Source organism: Eumetopias jubatus, unplaced genomic scaffold (assembly GCF_037043125.1).
Source record: "Eumetopias jubatus isolate StellerSeaLion01/CBP00866 unplaced genomic scaffold, mEumJub1_p1.0 scaffold_7, whole genome shotgun sequence".
In the NCBI taxonomy this organism is placed as follows: domain Eukaryota; kingdom Metazoa; phylum Chordata; class Mammalia; order Carnivora; family Otariidae; genus Eumetopias; species Eumetopias jubatus.
The window spans coordinates 36,920,612-36,942,088 of NW_028274813.1; the positions used below are offsets into that span (position 1 = coordinate 36,920,612).

At 39.0% G+C, this 21,477-nt stretch overlaps 1 protein-coding gene across 2 annotated transcripts in view; it reads left to right on the top strand.

The window, feature by feature from the left end:
- Positions 1–21,201, top strand: part of PPP2R5E (protein phosphatase 2 regulatory subunit B'epsilon) — a 148,368-nt gene extending 127,167 nt beyond the window's left edge. For both annotated transcript variants that reach the window (XM_028114629.2, XM_028114698.2), the window contains exons 11-14: positions 1,576–1,695; positions 6,060–6,187; positions 8,408–8,509; positions 19,027–21,201. In XM_028114629.2, the coding sequence (XP_027970430.1) occupies positions 1,576–1,695; positions 6,060–6,187; positions 8,408–8,509; positions 19,027–19,126 (450 nt within the window). In that variant the 3' untranslated portion in view covers positions 19,127–21,201. The remainder of the gene's footprint in view (positions 1–1,575; positions 1,696–6,059; positions 6,188–8,407; positions 8,510–19,026) is intronic.
- The last annotated feature ends 276 nt before the right edge of the window (positions 21,202–21,477 follow it).

Sequence of the window (21,477 nt, forward strand, 5' to 3'; positions counted from 1 at the left end):
CTATAGAAACCACGTGGAAAATGGCCCAGCAAGAAAAGTCCGCTGTTAGTTTGACATTTGGGGAGAATTTTGGGAGAACTTCTTGATGTATCTTGACAAATGGCAAGGGTCTGCTGCCTACTATATATTACTTTTAACAGAAATATGCTCCTTCTCAAATCATTTTCAATTCTCCAAAACCCTACTTTACACAATTTCAGAAAGTCATCTAATTTTTTAATACCTGTTTGACAAAATTAAGCTATAACCATTGCTACCCAGATGCACCTCAAGATATGAAAACATGGTAATTTTTCATATTTTAATAGCATAGTTAATTTTTTTGTAATTATTTTTATGCCTAAATACATAGCTGTTTTTTATTCTCTGTCAGTTTTCCATTGTATTTTATTTTTATTTATTTTTTTAAAAGATTTTATTTGACACAGAGAGAGAGAGAGAGACAGAGAGCAAGCATAAGCAGGGGAAATGGCAGGCAGAGGAGAAGTAGGCTCCCCGCTGAGCAAGGAGCCTGATGTGTGGCTCAATCCCAGGACCCTGGGATCATGACCTGAGCGAAAGGCAGCTTCTTAACCAGAATGAGCCACCCAGGTGCCCCTTTCCATTGCATTTTAAACAATTGACTGTGCTATTACTTTGGCTCCATGCAGTGATTTAAAAGCTCGATTTTGGGGCGCCTGGGTAGCTCAGTTGGTTAGGTGTCCGACTCGATTTCTGCTCAGATTGTGATCTCAGGGTCCTGGGATCAGCTGTGTCGGGCTCTCTGCTCAGTGGGGAGTCTACTTGTCTCCCTCTCGCTCTGTTTCCCCCCCCCCCCCACTAGCACTCGCTCTCCCTCTGTCTTAAAAAAATAAAGATGAAAGCTCTCTTCTTGAGACACATAGTGCTGAGGCTGGGATGCATTGTGCTTTATAGTGAGCAGTTGTGCACGCATACACACGTGTGTACACGTGCAGATTGGGTCAGTGTGTGCTCATGGGTTTAAAGTGGTACCTGAAAAAAAAGTAAATAAAGTGGTACCTGTGTGTGGGTGAACCTGCTCATTTGTGTCTCTCCGGCTCTCTGTGTTCTGTTAACTAGTGTATTCTAGAGGAGCACCTAACACACAGCAGGGGATGTAAACATTTAGCAGATAGCGGCATGTGCCACTGTGAACTTTTGTCCATCCGTGCGGGAGGCTACTCTCCCACTGTTTGAAAAACAAGAGTAGGGGGGCAGATGCCAGGCTGATAGCAATCGAGAGGAGAGCCCCACGGAGACATTGCTGTTTCCCAGGGGCCCTGCTGCAATGTGTAAGTGCCCCTTGTTCTGGGTTATAGATGTAGCACATAGAGGATTTTTTCCAAAGTAAATAGAATCATACTTTCAAAGCTATAGGGAATTTGCTCATAACAAGTGCCCTCTGCTGAATTCTTTGTGACATGAACATCTAACATAAGACAAAGCCTAATTTGTTCCTGTTCGGTTTTGTGTGTAAAGTTTTCTTAAAACATTATAAACTCTCATTAATCCTCATCATTCATTTGGATCTTTAAATGAAGTACCTGACATTTTGTGTTTTGTACGTACTAACAGGTCATGTTCCTTGGGGAGCTGGAAGAAATTTTGGATGTGATTGAACCCTCACAATTTGTTAAAATTCAAGAACCTTTGTTTAAACAAATTGCCAAGTGTGTATCTAGCCCCCATTTTCAGGTTAGTAGTAAAGAGAGGATGAGCTGGAGTGTGGCCTGTACCACACATGTTATTTGGTTAAATGTTATTTGTATTGAAAGACATGTAATGGGCACTAGCTACCTGTTGTTTTTTATTTGCTATTTTCTCATACAGTAATAATTTTCATAATAACCCCCTTTATCTTGAACACGTGCAATATGACAGCTGCTTTGATGGTGCTTTCTGCCTCGTAACTTCAGTTCTCGTGATCACTCTACAAGGAGGGTGTTACGATTTTTACAGATGTGAACACTAAAGTTCAAAATGGTAAAGTAACTTGTCTCAAATAAAATGGCCGAGTAAGAGGTGGACTGGTAGGGTTCCTATAGCGTGTAAGAGAGAATGCGAAATAAAGCTTTAAGAGGCAAAAAGAACACACATATACTGTGCTAGATGCTTTACATACGTTATTCGTAAACTTCACCTTATCCTGTGAGGCTCTACCCTCCCCGCTCACCCCTGCCTCCGCTGTTTTCTGGATGAAAACCTTGAGACTCAGAATGATTTGCTTCAGGCCCCAAGTTCATAAGGAGTGAAGTCAGTTAGGTGTCCCTTCTTGTGAAAGCTGGTCACCTTCCCGTGGCACCACTCTGCCTCCTTGTGGCCACTGCGGGGGATCACAGGGAAGCGAACCCGGCAACCTTTTTCTCAACTGGGGCTGTTGCTGCCATGCTGCAGAACCCACACAGGAGGGAAGGGGGTGATCTGGAGCAAAAACATGTCAGATTTTATACCCTTTCGCTGTCTCACCAAAGGTCCGTATCACAGACCTTGAAGACTAACTCTTCATATACTGCCTGTTGACTCAAAGAGATTGTTCAGATTCTAGTTGGTAGCGCAGAATCCCACTGCTGATATGGTAGACTCAGCAGTGGACTTTTTCCCTGAGCTGTCATTATCCTGAATAGTTAGAGACATTGGCTGTTGTCGTTTTCATTTTTGACTTGAAGACATGTTAGTTATGTCAAGGTAGTGATCCTCTGACAAACTAGAGATTGTACCACAAAGCTCCTCCCCACAAAAAGTGGAAACCATTTTATGAATCATTACGTTGCATGCAAATGATACAACATATGTTTAGATAAACACAGAACAATTGCAGGATATTATGTAGGTGTTCTGCATATTATACATAGCGTGAGTGCCCAAGCATCTGGATTGTCTACATTATTTTTCAGTTTTCATCAGGAGGTTTGACATTGTGGAAAGCAAGGAGCAGGAATCTCTCTCTCTCTCTCTCTTCTTTCAGAAATCTCTTTTAAGATCACCAGGCAGGCTTAAATGATGCTCAGAAGCTTAGAAAGGAGACAAAGTGTCTGGTCAGCTACGGCTGTCCATTCAGGCCGCTATAACAAGATACCACAGACTGGGCGGCTTATAAACAGCAGAAATTTATTTCTCTTGTTTCTGGAGGCTGGAAGTTTGAGATAAGTGTGCCAGCATAGTTGAGTGAAGCCTCTCTTCTGAGTTGTGGGTTTCTTGTATCCTCACTTGGCAGAAGGGCTAATGATCTCCTTGGAACCTATTTTATAAGCACTAATCCCATTCATGAGGGCTCCACGCTTATGACTTCAGTACCTTCCAAAGGCCCCCCTCCTAATACCATCATCTTTGGAGATTAGGATCTCAACATAGGAATTTTGTGGGGACACAAGCATTCAGATCACAGCCAGGCTTCTATAACAAAACACCATAGGCCATGTGGCTTAAACCACGGAAATTTATTTCTCACAATCCTGGAGGCTGGAAGTCTGAGACCAGACTGCCAGCCTGGTCGTCTTCTGGTGAGGGTGAGGGCTCCCTCTCTGGCTTGCAGATGGCTGGCTGCCTTCTCCCTGTGTCCTCACATGGCCTTCCTTGGTGTATGCATGAGGAAAGAAAAGGAGATCTTCTCTCTTCCTCCTTTTGAGGCCACCAGGCCTATTGGATTAGGACCCCGCCCTTATGACTTCATTTAACCTTAATTTTACCTCCTTAAAGTCCTATCTCCAAATACACTCACACCGTGGGTTAGGGCTTCAACATAGGAATTTGCGGGGATGATTTAGTCCATAGCAGAAAGAAAAGAGAATTTAAAATTATTTGACAGAAGTAAAGTTTAGAACAAAAGAAAGGACAGTAAAGAGGTTCTTCGTTATTCATTTATTAAGTGTTCATGGGTGCATCCAGCAAACATTTTTCAAGTGCCACTCTGTGTAGCCACACACCTTTCACTCTCCCCCGCCGCCCCCCCCGTGTGGCATCGGGGTCAGAGGGTGCCAAACAGACCATGCCAATGTGCAAGGGGATGGTGTGTCCCAGGAAAGTAATGATTCTCTCCTAGTGTTAGACATGCTAATTTTTACTTTGCATAAGCAGGGCCTTTCCTCTTTAAGGGGCTTTGCTGGATACTGACTTACTCTCTGTAAGTGATTTTGCATAGCAATAAACAGATACATTGATTAAAATACTTGTTGGCGTTAAGTAGCATGTAAACATTAGACTCCTAATTGGATGTAGGAAAATCCTAGATTTCTCCTTCTTTCTCCCCCAGCATCCTCCTGGGGTCTCTTTAAAACTTCCTCCTTCGGTTGTAAGTTTCAGAACAACGTCACCCTGCATTCCTCCGCTTGTCCCTCTTTTTCCTTGGGCTCTACCTGCCTCGGCCGTACCACGTGCTGCATGGTTTCCGGCCCATGGGGGCACCTCTGCCCCCCTTTCCTGTCATTCCCTCCGCCTGGGTGCCTTTTCCTCCTTTGCTTCATCCTTCAAAGCCGGCTTAGGTGCTGCCTCCTGTGTTACCTTCCCGCAGCTTCTCTCCCCCAGGTCATCCAGATCGTTCGTGCCGCTCTTTCCGCCTGCGCTTTGTTTCTCCATCTGTCACGGTTTACCTCGGATAGGCTCATAGATGTCCCTTTCCCCATGGGCACACAAGCTCCAAAGGGATAACAGAGTAGAGAAGTTAAGAGCAGTGACTTTGGAGTCTGTCGCTTGCTAATCATGTGGCCTCGAGGCAATGGCTTACCTACTCTGGGCTCATTTTCCTCATTTGCAAAATGTAAATAATGGTATGGATGCTGTGTGTTGGTTGTGAGGATTAAATGAGGTAATATACATGTGAAACATTTAGCACAGTGCCTGAATAGAGTAAACATTCAATATTGATTGTTTTCTTTGTACTCTCAGGGTCTAGTGCCTCATGAGTCCCAGGATTTTTTTTTTTTTTTTTGAAGCAAGTTGAATAATGTAATAAGTTGAATAATGGAAAGGCTTAATTTCTCAGAGTCTGTTGGTGGGTACGTCTTGTACCATGTCATTAAATTAAATTATTAAATTTAAGTTTAATTTAAATTTAATTTATTAAATTAGAATGTAACTTCTTAATCTGGATGAATGAAAGAAGCCAGTCTTTTTTCTTTTTCCCTTCCAAAAACTACATTTTTTAGAGATTTTAGCTTTTTTGAGATTTTTGGTTTTATTACTTTTTAGATTGTTTAGGTTATTTTTTTTTTTGAGGCCTTCCTTTGAATTCATAGAGTCAGTTGGATAGCACGGTGGTCAGAGAAAAAGGGATCAGAGATAGCAAGCAAGCGTGTGTACAGTCGATGTCTCTGAGTCCAGAAACTGAGTGACTTCCTCCCAGCTTACCCAGTTCAACAAAGGAGGGACCTGAAATAAACTTTGGAAAGAGTCTGGTCACTAGACTTGAGTCCCAGCTTTTACCATTTACTAGCAATGTGACCTTGTGAGGGTATTAGTCTCTTTGAGCCTCACTGTCTTCATCTGTCCAGTAAACCCAATGGTACCTAGTCCCGATGGCGGTAAGGATGGCACATTCTCCCTGCAGTAGGCCCAGTGGCTGGCCAGAGGACGTGCTCAGCAAATGGAAGTGTTCTGCAGAGATGAGCAGCTGGGTTTTTCTCAGCAGCTTTTGACTGAATACCAGCTGTGTGCTGGGCCCTCCGGTTGGTTTGAAGTGTTTGGGATGAAAGAAGTGAGCCAGAAGAGGGTTAAAGACACAGGGACAGCAGTGTGCATCTAGAATTAGAGAAAGGTGTTTGGAGTTTGGGGGCTGGGTGGGGAAAATGTGGAATCTGATGAAATGGGCAGTATTAAAGGAAAACATAAAGAAATAGGCAGGAAAACTTTTTTCCTTCCTCAAATCGATAAACCACTTTAAAATCCATAAAATCCATATTTAAAATCCAGTATAAATCCATAAAAATGTAAAGGGTGATTAATATTTAGTTTCACATTTGATTGAATGATATAAAAATAGTCTTAAAATATTTTTGTTTGGAGAGATTTTAATTTGTTTTATCTTTTTCTCTCTCTTAATATTTTATTTTTCTTTTTTTCCAAAGGTGGCAGAAAGGGCACTGTATTATTGGAATAATGAATACATCATGAGTTTGATAGAAGAAAACTCTAATGTCATCCTTCCCATCATGTTTTCCAGTCTTTATAGGATTTCAAAAGAACATTGGAATCCGTAGGTTTTCAGTTTCTCCCCTCCCCCCTCTTCTCTCCCTCCCTCCTTCTCTTTTGCTTAATAAAATGTCTTGAATGCTTGCTATGTGTCCGATGCTGTGCCTGTTGGTGAGGACAGGTACATGACAATGCCTGTCTTTTAGAAATTTACTGACCGGATTATGGAGACTCACAAGTAAACAGATATTTTACAAAACAGTGTTTTTAAAAATGCTGTTATGTTAAAATATCTGCTTACTTGAGGGGTTCCTGATTTGTCTGTGAATGTAGCAGAACTATTTTGGGGATGCTCTGGAGCGAGAGGAGGGGTTTGCAGATATTGACGAGGTGGTGATGCTCAAACTGAGTCTTACAGGAATTCAGCAGGTGGTTGGGATGGGGGGGAGGCCCTTTGGTAGTGTGGGTCTCTTCTTCACATTAATAGGCCCCAAAATGTAAAAATCACCTGTCAGATTCTGAAACCTGTGATTTTGGGAGGGCTAAAGCACCCGGTCTTTTGGGGAGGATGCTGGAAGATGGGGTTTAAAAGGAGAGTACAGCCCACATGAACCTTCACCAGTGGAAGATAAGGAAACACCAAGGAGTCATAAAACAGAAAGTGCTTGAATTGATTCGCATTTTAACATGATCCATTTCTTAAAAACCAACTCAGTCATTGTTCATGTTCTCTAGGAAAAAACAAGGCAATGTTTAACATCTAGTCCTACGAAAGTTAAAGCATTCTGCATTTGAATGGCTTTAACATGTTTCTCTGTGGAATAGAAAGTAAATTTAGCGTGGTATTAGATATTAGTAGATGTAATTAAGTATATTTATTGTATGTGTTTTGAAGTTTGCATACAACTGTAAAATATCACATTTCTCATTTTTCAAATTTGTCAAATTTTGTTACTAAAACTTGTAAAAATAAAGAACTGGTAAATAGTGAAGTCCCATCATGCTGGTAGTCTCTTGAGGACCTAGAGAGTGGTTCTGGCAAGTGTCTGTCACGGCTCAATGTGCTGTATGTGGCCCTTCTGCATCCCTGCCCATTGTACATGAGAAGGTCATTCACCTCAGCAGAAGAGAGCTGAAGTTTTCCTTTTAATGGGCACAGGGCAGAAGCAACAGAGCAAGTACACTTATGTTTTGGAAACAATAAACCCATGGTTTGTTTAACCTGTGGCCTAATTTACCAATGCCTTCCTCAGCAGTATTAGTAGCAGATTTGTTGCAAAACAGTGGTAACATATTTTTGCAAAGGGCAATGCTATTTAGAGTCTAGTCTGAAGATACCAAGCCTGTCATGGGCATAGTCCTCATATTGTCAAGAGCTTATTCTTCCTCTTGATAAAGATTTGCTGCCATTTTGGCCATTTAGCTGTTCCACAGCTAATAGCAGCCGTCACTAGCTTGCCAGTCACCTTACCAGAGTATGTGTTGGGTCAGCAAGGAGACTTAGCAGGAGTGAATGGACTGAAACAAATCACAACTAGAAACTTAACTCATATTAAACTACCCAACTTACAGGGGTTTGGTATATCTTTGAATAAAAATAATATACATGTTATTTGTTTCCATGAGAACAGCTTTTGATTTTGATGAATTATATATATGATCACTTAAAAAATAAAATTCTGGGGGCGCCTGGGTGGCTTAGGTAAGCATCCAACTCTTGACTTTGGCTCAGGTCATGATCTCAGGGTTGTGAGATTGAGCCCTGCGTCAGTTTTCATGCTGGGCGTAGAGCCTGCTTAAGATTCTATCCCTTAGGCTCCCCTCCACCTCCCCCCCCCAATAAATAAATAAATAAATAAATAAATAAATAAATAAATAAACGTAACATTCTGTGCAAATTCAAGTCTCTAAGGTTAGTCCTAGCACAGGTGCTCCTTTTTAGGGTGAAGTGGCTTTATTTTTATACTTGTCTTTTTATTAAATGAAGTTAACGAGTGCCCACAGCAAGTCTATGCTGGGTACCAGTAATTAGAAGGGCAAAATTAGATTTTTCTTTTTCTAATCCTGCCAACCCCTCAGAAAGATATCTTGCCTAGAATAGTAAAGAATGGAACTCTCTTGATGTGGAAATGAACTGTAGGTCCTTTCTAGTTTTAACTAAGAAGGGATGGAGATTCTGCAAATACAAAGAACTCATTCAGACGCAGGTTGTGCTCTCGCTTTCTCCACGCATCTCCCGTCTCGAAGACTAACCAACATATTCTCTTTTCTCTGTGCTTCCCAGGGCTATCGTGGCGCTAGTGTACAACGTGTTGAAGGCGTTTATGGAAATGAACAGCACCATGTTTGATGAGCTGACAGCCACATACAAGTCAGATCGTCAGCGGTAACTTTTTAAAGCTTTTTTGTCAGCTGTGCATAAAAACTGTTGAGTTCTTTCCTTGCTCTTTATTGCAGTTGCCTAATTGCACCCGAAATCATAAGCAGCACAGTTTTATTTATTTATATGTTCATTTTTGCATGCTCGTTAGCTGTGTCTTTATTAGCATACCACTAGGTAACAAAGTATCATTTTAAGAAAGGCTGCTTTCCTCCTTCCCTTCAATAATGTTTCTCTTTTGCCTCAGGGTTAAGGGCCTGGCATGTAACTGATATTTCAGGCCCCTTGAAGGGGACTGTTGGGTAGTTTGCCATCTGGGTTCACTCCCATTCTGAACTTATTTGAACTGGAATTGGGCAGATCTTGTGTACTTCACTCCAGCAGCAGGAGAGATGAGGCATCATTTTTGTTGAGCTCTTTGGCCCCGAACTTACTTAACTGTTCCTGAACACAAGTTCATTGGGATTTAAAGGACAGTGAAAAGAACATGGACATGAAGAGTCTGGTATTATACAAATCTTAAAATGTTTGAGACCAAAAAGGAGTTAAAACCAGTTGAGCTCTTTTTACATAAACGCTTATGGCTTAGTAAAGCCTTTCTTGATTTCATTTACATGAGGATTTTTGAACTTTATTTCTCGTTCAACGTGTCCAACTTTCCAAAAGATGTTGTCTTGGTCCATTTGGGCTGCTAAAAACAAAATACCACCAAGCTATGGGTAGCTTAAAACCAACAGAAATTTGTATCTCTTGAATTCTGGAGGCAGGAAAGCCAAGGTCGTGGTGCCAGCATGGTTGGATAAGGACCCTGTTTCTGATTCCTAGCCGTCACCTTCTCACCGTGTCCTCACACGATAGAAAAGGACAGGGAATCTCTGTGGGATCTCTTTTATAAGGTCACTAATGCCATTCTTTAGGGCCCCAGCCTTATGACCTAATCATCTCCCAAAGGTGCAGTTACTGAGCCTATCACCCATGAGGGTGAGGATCTCAACATAGCAATTTTGGGCGGGACGGGACACAAATATTCAGACCATGGGATTGAGATACTTGGTGAACTTGAGGAAAGTCTAGAGAGCTTGTTAGTAGTTAGGCTTCTGGATCCAGAAGCAAATGTCAGCTTTCTGTATTATAAAACCATGGATTTTAGATTCCGGGGATGTGTACGAGTGTTCATATGAACCAAGACCTTGCTGAACCTCCTGAACAAAGCTATCTGTGGTTCCCTTGCTTCTTTGCTTTGCCTGATTTTGCATGTGTTACTTGGATTTTACTGATAAAAAGAGCAATGAGGGGAAAGATTTGGTGGTGGGGTAAAGGACTATCACAATGATTTTTTTACAGAAATTACCAGGATGTGGTTATTTTGAAGAGCAATTTAATTATGGAATATGGCAACTATAGACAGAGGAGGCTGGGATATTTTATATAATATTGGAATAAGTATCAGTTATGGGATATGTTGTGCCATACTTGTAATTTAAAGAACTTTTAATTTAAGTATTTACAGTTGTTGTAAATCATTACATTTGTAACTCTCCGTGTGTTAAACTTCAAGTCTTTAAAAATGTTATTTAAGTAGAGGAAATAAAGGGCACATTCTCATACTGTGGCATACCATCATAGAGTGTGTTGTCCTTTCTTTTTATAGCAACTGAAAACCCATAATTATTATCCTAGTTGAATAAGGATTAAATAAAATCTGTAGAATCCCATTAAGAGAAATGAAGACCTTATTTCTAAAATAGTCAAATTGATTTAAATTAATTAACATTTATTGAATTTCGGTAGTAAAACTGTTTTCTGATCATTTATCATTTAAGCTAAATAGACCAAATTCTTGGAAAAGATACCTTTTGACCAAGGGGTCTAAGAATAGACACAGTGAAGTTGATTCTGAAGATCTGGTGTATTAGAGTGACTTATAGTGAGCGGACTTTCTTTCTTTTTTTTTTCCTTTAAATTTTTTATAGTTATGTTAATCACCATACATTACATCATTAGTTTTTGATGTAGTGTTCCATGATTCATTGTTTGTGCATAAGACCCAGTGCTCTGCACGTCCCTCCCCTCTAGAATCCTGTTTGTTTTTCAGAGTCCATCGTCGCTCATGGTTCGTCTCCCCCTCCGATTTACTCCCTTTCATTCTTTCCCTCCTGGTATCTTTTTTTTTTTTTCTTAACATATATTGCATTATTTGTTTCAGAGGTACAGCTCTGTGATTCAACAGTCTTGCACAATTCACAGCGCTCACCATAGCACATACCCTCCCCAATGTCTATCACCCAGCCACCCCATCCCTCCCACCCCCCACCACTCCAGCAACCCTCAGTTTGTTTCCCGAGATTAAGAATTCCTCATATCAGTGAGGTCATATGATACATGTCTTTCTCTCATTGACTTATTTCACTCAGCATAACACCCTCCAGTTCTATCCACGTCATTGCAAATGGCAAGATCTCATTCCTTTTGATGGCTGCATAATATTCCATTGTATATATATACCACATCTTCTTTATCCATTCATCTGTCGATGGACATCTTGGCTCTTTCCACAGTTTGGCTATTGTGGACATTGCTGCTATAAACATTGGGGTGCACATACCCCTTCGGATCCCTACATTTGTATCTTTGGGGTAAATACCCACTAGTGCAATTGCTGGATTGATTGGTAGCTCTATTTTCAACTGTTTGAGGAACCTCCATACTGTTTTCCAGAGTGGTTGCACCAGCTTGCATTCCCACCAACAGTGTAGGAGGGTTCCCCTTTCTCCACATCCCCACCAACATCTGTTGTTTCCTGACTTGTTAATTTTAGCCATTCTGACTGGTGTGAGGTGGTATCTCATGGAGGTTCTGATTTGGATTTCCCTGATGCCAAGAGATGTTGAGCACTTTTTCATGTGTCTGTTGGCCATTTGGATGTCTTCTTTGGAAAAATGTCTGTTCATGTCTTCTGCCCACTTCTTGATTGGATTATTTGTTCTTTGGGTGTTGAGTTTGATAAGTTCTTTATAGATTTTGGATACTAGCCCTTTATCTGATATGTTATTTGCAAATATCTTCTCCCAATCTGTCGGTTGTCTTTTGGTTTTGTTGACTGTTTCTTTTGCGGTGCAGAAGCTTTTTATCTTGATGAAGTCCCAATAGTTCATTTTTGCCCTGGCTTCCCTTGCCTTTGTGGTATTTCTAGGAAGAAGTTGCTGCAGCTGAGGTCAAAGAGGTTGCTGCCTGTGTTCTCCTTTAGGATTTTGATGGACTCCTGTCTCACGTTTAGGTCTTTCAACCATTTGGAGTCTATTTTTGTGTGTGGTGTAAGGAAATGGTCCAGTTTCATGCTTCTGCATGTGGCTGTCCAATTTTCCCAACACCATTTGTGGAAGAGACTGTCTTTTTGCCATTGGACATTCTTTCCTGCTTTGTCAAAGATGAGTTGACCATAGAGTTGAGGGTCCATTTCTGGGCTCTCGATTCTGTTCCATTGATCTATGTGTCTGTTTTTGTGCCGGTACCATACTGTCTTGATGATGACAGCTTTGTAGTAGAGCTGGAAGTCCGGAATTGTGATGCCGCCAGCTTTGCTTTTCTTTTTCAAGATTCCTCTGGCTATTCGGGGTCTTTTCTGGTTCCATACAAATTTTAGGATTATCTGTTCCATTTCTTTGAAAAAAGTGGATGGTATTTTGGTGGGGATTGCATTGAATGTGTAGATTGCTCTAGGTAGCATTGACATCTTCACAATGTTTGTTCTTCCAATCCATGAGCATGGAACGTTTTTCCATTTCTTTGTGTCTTCCTCAATTTCTTTCGTGAGTATTTTATAGTTTTCTGAGTACAGATCCTTTGCGTCTTTGGTTAGATTTATTCCTGGGTATCTTATGGTTTTGGGTGCAATTATAAATGGGATCGACTCCTTAATTTGTCTCCTCTTCTGTCTTGTTGTTGGTGTATAGGAATGCCACTGATTTCTGTGCATTGATTTTATATCCTGCCACTTTACTGAATTCCTGTATGAGTTCTAGCAGTTTTGGGGTGGAGTCTTTTGGGTTTTCTACATAAAGTATCATATCATCTGCAAACAGTGAGAGTTTGACTTCTTCTTTGCCGATTTGGATGCCTTTGATTTCTTTTTGTTGTCTGATTGCTGTGGCTACGACTTCTAATACTATGTTGAATAGCAGTGGTGATAGTGGACATCCCTGCTGCATTCCTCACCTCGGGGAAAGCTCTCAGGTTTTCCCCATTGAGAATGATATTCGCTGTAGGTTTTTCATAGATGGCTTTTATGATATTGAGGTATGTACCCTCTATCCCTATACTCTGAAGAGTTTGGATCAAGAGAGGCTGCTGTACTTTGTCAAATGCTTTTTCTGCATCTATTGAGAGGATCATATGATTCTTGTTCTTTCTTTTCTTAATGTATTGTATCACGTTGATTGATTTGCGGATGTTGAACCAACATTGCAGCCCAGGGATAATTCCCCCTTGGTCGTGGTGAATAATCCTTTTAATGTACTGTTGGATCCTATTGGCTAGTATTTTGGTGAGAATTTTTGCATTCATGTTCATCAAGGATATTGGTCTGTAATTCTCCTTTTTGATGGGGTCTTTGGTTTGGGGATCAAGGTAATGGTGGCCTCATAAAACGAGTTTGGAAGTTTTCCTTTCATTTCTATTTTTTGGAACAGTTTCAGGGGAATAGGTATTAATTCTTCTTTAAATTTTGGTAGAATTCCCCTGGGAAGCCATCTGGCCCTGGGCTTTTGTTTGTTGGGAGATTTTTGATGACTGCTTCAATTTCCTTAGTGGTTATAGGTCTGTTCAGGTTTTCTGTTTCTTCCTGGTTCAGTTTTGGTAGTTGACACATCTCTAGGAATGCATCCATTTCTTCCAGGTTATCTAATTTGCTGGCATAGAGTTGCTTATAATATGTTCTTATAATTGTTTGTATTTCTTTGGTGTTGGTTGTGATCTCTCCTCTTTCATTCATGATTTTGTTGACTTGGGTCATTTCTCTTTTCTTTTTGATAAGTCTGGCCAGGAGTTTATCAATTTCGTTCATTCTTTCAGAGAACCAGCCCCTAGTTTTGTTGATCTGTTCTACTGTTCTTTTGCTTTCTGTTTCATTGATTTCTGCTCTGATCTTTATTATTTCTCTTGTCCTGCTGGGTTTAGGCTTTATTTGCTGTTTTTTCTCTAGCTCCTTTAGGTGTAAGGTTAGGTTGTGTATTTGAGACCTTTCTTGTTTCTTGAGAAAGGCTTGTATTGCTATATACTTTCCTCTCAGGACTGCCTTTGCTGCGTCCCAAAGATTTTGAACAGTTGTGTTTTCATTTTCATTTGTTTCCATGAATTTTTTTAATTCTTCTTTAATTTCCTGGTTGACCCATTCATTCTTTAGTAGGATGCTCTTTAGCCTCCATGTACTTGAGTTCTTTCCGACTTTCCTCTTGTGATTGAGTTCTAGTTTCAAAGCATTGTGGTCTGAAAATATGCAGGGAATAATCCCAATCTTTTTGTACCGGTAGAGACCTGATTTGTGACCTAGGATGTGATCTATTCTGGAGAATGTTCCATGGGCACTAGAGAAGAATGTGTATTCTGTTGCTTTGGGATGGAATGTTCTGAATATGTCTGTGAAGTCCGTTTGGTCCAGTGTGTTGTTTAAAGTCTTTATTTCCTTGTGGATCTTTTGCTTAGATGATCTGTCCATTTCAGTGAGGGGGGGGTGTTAAAGTCCCCCACTATTATTGTATTGTTGTCGATGTGTTTCTTTGCTTTTGTTATTAATTGCCTTATATAACTGGCTGCTCCCATGTTCGGGGCATAGATATTTACAATTGTTAGATCTTCTTGTTGGATAGACCCTTTAAGTAGGATATAGTGTCCTTCCTCATCTCTTATTACAGTCTTTGTTTTAAAATCTAATTTGTCTGATACAAGGATTGCCATCCCAGCTTTCTTTTGGTGTCCATTAGCATGGTAAATGGTTTTCCACCCACCCAGGTTTTCAATCTGGGGGTGTTTGGGTCTAACATGAGTCTCTTGCAGACAGCATATCGATGGGTCTTGTTTTTTAATCCAATCTGATAGCCTCTGTCTTTTGATTGGGGCATTTAGCCCATTTACATTCAGGGTAACTATTGAAAGATACGAATTTAATGCCATTGTGTTGCCTGTAAGGTGACTGTTACTGTATATTGTCTGTGTTCCTTTCTGGTCTGTGCTTTTAGGCTCTCTCTTTGCTTAGAGGACCCCTTTCAAGATTTCTTGTAGGGCTGGTTTCATGTTTGCAAATTCCTTTAGGTTTTGTTTGTCCTGGAAGTTTTTATCTCTCCTTCTATTTTCAATGACAGCCTAGCTGGATATAGTATTCTTGGCTGCATATTTTTCTCGTTTAGTGCTCTGAATATATCATGCTGGTCCTTTCTGGCCTGCCAGGTCTCTGTGGCTAGGTCTGTTGCCAGTCTAATGTTTCTACCATTGTAGGTTACATATCTCTTCTCCTGAGCTGCTTTCAGGATTTTCTCTTTGTCTCTGAGACTCGTAAGTTTTACTATTAGATGTCGGGGTGTTGACCTATTTTATTGATTTTGATAGGGGTTCTCTCTGCCGCCTGGATTTTGATGCCGTTTCCTTCCCCACATTAGGGAAGTTCTCTGTTATAATTTGCTCCAATATACCTTCTGCCCCCCTCTCTCTTTCTTCTTCTTCTGGGATCCCAATTATTCTACTGTTGTTTCGTCTTATGGTATCACTTATCTCTCGAATTCTGCCCTCGTGATCCAGTAATTGTTTATGTCTCTTTTTCTCAGCTTCTTTATTTTCCATCATTTGGTCTTCTATATCGCCGATTCTCTCTTCTGCCTCATTTATCCTGCAGTTAGTGCCCCCATTTTTGATTGCACCTCATTAATAGCCTTTTTGATTTCGACTTGGTTAGATTTTAGTTCTTTTATTTCTCCAGGAAGGGTTTCTCTAATAACTTCCATGCTTTTTTCAAGCCCAGCTAATATCTTTAAAATCATGATTCTGAACTCTAGGTCCGACATTGTACTAATGTCCGTATTGAGTAGGTCCCTGGCAGACGGTACTCCCTCTTGTTCTTTTTGTTGAGGTGATTTTTTTCCATCTTGTCATTTTGTCCAGAGGAGAATAGATGAATGAGAGAACAAAATGCTAACAGTGTAACAATGTCCCCAGAAAATATACTCTAAATAAATTAGAAAAGACCTGAAACCAGGGGAAAAGAAAGGGAAAGAAAGAAAAAAGAAAGAGAGAGAAAAAAAAAGATAAAGATAAGAACAAACAAAAACAGAACATAAAAAACCAGAATATGATCAAATATGATCAGGCTGGTGCATGGATCAGTGCCACACACTAGATTTTGGGTGTATTTCCGTCTGTTAGAAGAAAATGCCTCCCAAAATTTTAAAGAAAGAAAGACTTATATATGTACAAAATAAGAGTTGATATGATGAAGGGATGGAATATGAGCGTAAAGATGAAAAGTATAAAAAATTTTATAAAAGGAATTGATAGGAAGTTTGAAAAAAGAAGAGGATTTTAAAAGAGAAAATAAAAGGAGAGAATGTGATCAGGCAGGAGACTAGAACAAAGCCATACACTAGAGATTTAGGGTATATTTTGATCTTTTAGAAGAAACTGTATCTCAAAAATTTAAAGAGAGAACGACTTATGTATATATGCTAAAAATAAGGGTAACTACTATGAAGGGATAGAATATGACTCTAAAAATGAAAAATAAAAAAAATTTTTTTAAAAAGGATTGATAAGATGTTGGTTGAAAAAGGGAAAAAGAAAAATTAAAAAAAAAAAAACAGTTAAAAAAAATTTAACTTTGAAAGACTAAAGAATCATGGTAAAAAAGCCATGAATTCTATGTGCTGTATTCCCCTAGCGCAGGAGTTCTGCGATTCTCCTTGATCGGTAAACTTGGTTTTGGCTTGCAGGCTGTTCTTGCTGATCTTCTGGGGGAGGGGCCTGTTGCCTGGTTCCCAAATGTCTTTGCAGGAGGCAGCATTGCCCCGCCCTTGCCGGTCTGGGCTAAGTCATCTGCTCCGGTTTGCTCTCTGGAGCTTTTGTTCCCTGCAAGCTTTCAGTACAGCTTTGGAGGATGAGAGTGAAAACGGCGGCCTCCCAATCTTCGCCCCGGAGGAGCCGAGAACTCGGGGCCCGTGAGCGGACTTTCTTAATTAGAGAAGGATTTTTTTAAAGTAAGGGTAGTATTTTGTCAAATGAGTAATGGAAGATTGTGCTGAATAGATGGAAACATTGGCTTCTCCCTGGATATGGGACTAGGAAAAGAGAAAAGAGATATATTTGGTGCTGTTAGAGAAGAGCTACCTGGAGGAGTTCACTTCTGGATGGCACCAAATTGTAGTGTTTCAGTGCAGATCAAATTTTTATACAAAGTGAAATTGGAAGAGAATTGACAGTATCACCATCCCTAGCATGACAGCCATGACAGTGTGGTTAAGCTTTAAAATTCCCCACCTACAGGGAGAGAGAAAAGGAGGAAAGAATGGGACAATAGTAACTATTTCAGAAATACTTAGAATTTTTAAAGATAAAGTTGTCAGTATAAAAGATGTATAATAACTCAGCATAAAGTTCATCTGGAAGAAAAGCCCCACAATTCAATAAATTGTATTGAGTGCCATAAAACTCTTGATCAAAGATGTGAACGAAATGCTTCAGTAGAAAGGTGAGTGTTTTAATGATGTCAGCACTTAATTTAAACTTCAAATTGGGGCAGTATGAACCTAACATATGTTTAACCTGTGTTTTAGTTGAAGAAAGTTTCTAAGCCCTTGCTTACCACCTTCTTCGTCTAAATGAAAAGGTTATCAGTGTTCTATGATAACGTTTATTTAGACCTAATATTATTCCTATACTTTGAGAAACCAAAAATGATTAATTTACCAAACAGCTTATAGTTAAGAATCTGGAATTCATAATGACTGGAGGATCATCTAATTTTGTCCCTATTGCTCTGTAAGTACAATTTTTCAGGGTCAAAATTAACCCAATAGATAACCATTTCAAAAATTGTTATGCCCTTTAAAATTCATATTGTGCAGATTGTATTCGAGATAGCTGAAACTAGTTCCAGATAGAAGGCCTAAATTGCCAAAATATTAATTAAGACATAATATTGATATATTACATAATTAAATATTTTCTCAAGACTAGTAGAATGAGAATATAAAATTAGGTATTTCTAGAGATATTTTTTGGGAGGGGGGATGAATTAATTTGTGCTGATATAGATATCAAATAATTTTTTTTAGAAAATTGGTGATACTAAAAAATAGGCATTGGAATTAAATACAAGTTTCACTTAACCTATGTGGATTTCCCTGAGTAAACATTGTATTGTAACTGAAGTTAAATCCTTGCTGGGTGAAGGAGCATAAAGACCATATTCCCCATGCCTGAGATGGCAGAGCCCCCATTTTCAGGACTTATCTGAATTTATGGGTTCACAAATATTATCTGAGTCTGTTGTTTACTGGTTCATCACAGTATGAGAAAGCTAGGGGCAGTAGTGGATTATTTTTAATAAATGGGAATTAATTTACAGTGTAGTCATATATTCTTCTATTTTATACTTTCTATACCTGGTTGATGTTAAAATTAACATCCTTTCTCTGATAAAAATATGGCGATCGAAAGTATCCTTGACAAATAAAATTTGTTGACCCCATTTTTGACATCCAGTTTTATAGTCAAATTTACCAAACAGCGAAGTCTGAAAATCTGGAAATTACTAGTCAACCTGATAACTGAGCCAAATTTTGAAGGCTTGGAATATTAAAAATTTGGTTCATAATCATGTCAACAAAGTTCTTTCCAGATGATTAAAACTGAAATCACAAAAAAAACATTTAATTTGGTTGTATATATAGGTATAAAATAAGTTAATAACTTAGATTTTGTGGTTTATTAATACTAGTAAGAACAAGATTCTGCTAAAGACTTTAATACACTTAGTGTAGGGGAAATAGATAATACTAAAGGGGAAGTACATTTTCTTGACCTACTGCTTTGTCTGCATTAGTATAATCTCTAGCATTTCCTTTTGAGAAACTATTTGGAGGCAAAGAGAAAATTAAATTTTAACTAGAGCCCACGTAAAAATCACTTAATGTATCTTTGGGTCTTTAGGATAATAGATACATAGAAATGGTCCCCATTTTTGTTTTGAAGTTAACTTTCATTATTAAGCTACGTATAAAGGAATATTAATGTGAAATATTAAAATAGGCTTGTCATCTCTTGCTCAGTACATTAATGCTACTTCTCCATGCATGTACGTATCAAGGGGGAAAAAAAGAAGAACCGAAAAGAGAAAACACCCACAAGCTTAATGCCAAACTTTTCAAAGACTACTTGTAAAACCTGCATGGGGGAGAAGTATGTCAAAGGGGCAGTTATTGTTAGATAGTCTTTTCAGACTTTCCTAGTCGTTTATCTTATATTCTGTTTTCTACCCGCAGTGAGAAAAAGAAAGAAAAAGAGCGTGAAGAACTGTGGAAAAAACTGGAGGATCTGGAATTAAAGAGGGGGCTTAGACGTGACGGCATAATTCCAACTTAACAGAAATAATTACAGCAGCGTCACTAACCTGTGGGGTCACACATTTATGTAGTAGAAGATGGAGCAGCAGTTTTCTGTATTGTGCAACTTTGCAGTAGATTTCACATCTGTTTCATTATTACAACAGCACTGTATATACCTGTCTCTAAGTAAAGGAAAAAAAAATGACTTCAATCCAAAGTTTGGACAGTAGATGGACTTCTCAGAACTTTGCAAACATAATCATTGTTCTAACCCTCTTTAAAAAGCAAAAAGCAGTCTTCAAAGATCTGTTGATGAAATTGCCGTGTTAAAATTCTATTATCAGGAGTTCCTTATTTATCCTTAGCAGAGAGTATGAAACAATTTTCAAATGTGAACAATCTTAAATTTAGCTTGTCTTTCTGCTAAGCTGTTAAATGTATTTATAGTAACGGAAGAAAAAAAAAGACTGTCATTTCCTTATAAGTTTGTATAACATCCTCCTCTGGATAACTTGACTGTAACTTAACATCTTTTCCTTTTGCACATCTTCATGAGTTGAATGTCCATGTGGAATGGGGCCAGGAATTGTAAGGCCCCTGATAAAAGTTTTGCTGACTGGAGTGAACATCTTTCCAGTAACCAGGTAGCCCTGGTACTCCTTTAGTTTTAAAATTAGGAGTAAAAGAGAAGCGGTGATAAACATAGTAGGGAAGGGAATTTTGGATTCCTGCATCAGTTTATGGCGAATCCAAACCAATGTCTTGAATCCTTTGAAAACAGGCACTGGGACATCAGAGGCTTCAGTAGCTGACCAGTATTAGTTGCATACATCATTGAACACACATACCAGAGATGTTCGAGAAATGTCAGAAAACATCCTTTTGGACCATTTTGTAATAAGAAAGACAAACACTAAACAGTACAACCATGAAATTGATCGCCAGGATTACGAATTGGGAAGAGAGTTGAGCAAACAGCTTGGACTGTTTGGAGTTGTTGCCTTACTTTTTAATATGTATTTATAAAGTATTCCAGCAAAAGAGGATGTAGCCTCTGGGAAAAAACAAACATATTACAGTGTTTTTTGTAGATTCTCGTTCTATATCTCATCACAGCGCCAGCCCTGTTTTTAGCCGGAAAGGATTCAGGATAAACATTACTATGCATTCTGAATTGGATGCATATTCCTAACTACTGTATTTGTTACCAAAAGTGGTTCTACAAATGCTACTGAAAAGAATCTGGAAATCCCTAATGTCCTGAGTATTAATAATAAAGTTTAAAAATGCTTTTATATCAAAGGTGCATTGTGACCAAATTGTTTAAGAAAAAAATGAAAAACAAACAAAATTTAGGGCTGTATTATAGATATATCTTATTGGCTCTCTGCTTTGTATTTAAAAGAGGAATCTTACATCTTAGGGAGATAAAATGCCGATGAAATTTGTGTCTAGTATGTACTTACTTGATGCGGTTGCATTGTTATGTACTGCAAGATACATGTTTTGGAACTTATTTTCAGGATGCTGTTGCTTGTTATGGACGTGGCAGCAGTGAGTTGATAATCCTAAACCATCCCCTCCAGCAGTATTCGTGGCATAGAGCTAATTCTGTGTTCATGTACTGAATTGTGATAGTAGCAAACATGAACATATGAACTGTCATTGCTCTTAATAGAAATATAATATCAATATGGACTGGTATATTCTCTTCCTTCCACTTAAATATAAAGTAGAATATGCAGTTTTATTGTTTCCAAGAAAAAGGAAAAAAAAAAGCCGCTGACCTTTCTCCCCTACTAAGTGTTTCAGGATTATCAGGTCACAGTTGGATATTGTCATCTCAGTAACTTTGTAAAACAAAAACAAAACTTGGCTATGTTAATTCTGAAAAAGAAACAGCAGTAAAAGAGTCATATGCAACACCCAACACAACATGGTTTAATGGAATGAAGAGATTTTTTTTTTTTTTTAAAGAACATTAATGGGGATTCAATGTAAAGCCAGCGGAGGCTGCCAAAATGAAACAACTTACTTTAAAAGTGCTGGAGCAAAGGTGCAAGTTCAAACACTAAAGACAAAAAATAAATTTGTAACAAATCATCTCCTTTAGCCCTTTTGCTTTGAGCCTGTTAGCTTTGACTCTGCACTACATTTGTTTTTGACAGTATAAACTTATGTTTGCCATCAATTCATCTTTTTAGATAGAAGACATTAAAATCGCAGGTTTATGAACGATCTCTGCCCATTAAAATGAAATGCAGTCATTTGAAATGAGAAAGACGAGGACCCTGTTTTGCACCTTTCCCTGCGCTCCAAGTTACGGTGAGGACTGCACTGTTACCCTTTGATGTTAATTCTGTATGTTGATCATTCCAAACTGAGAAG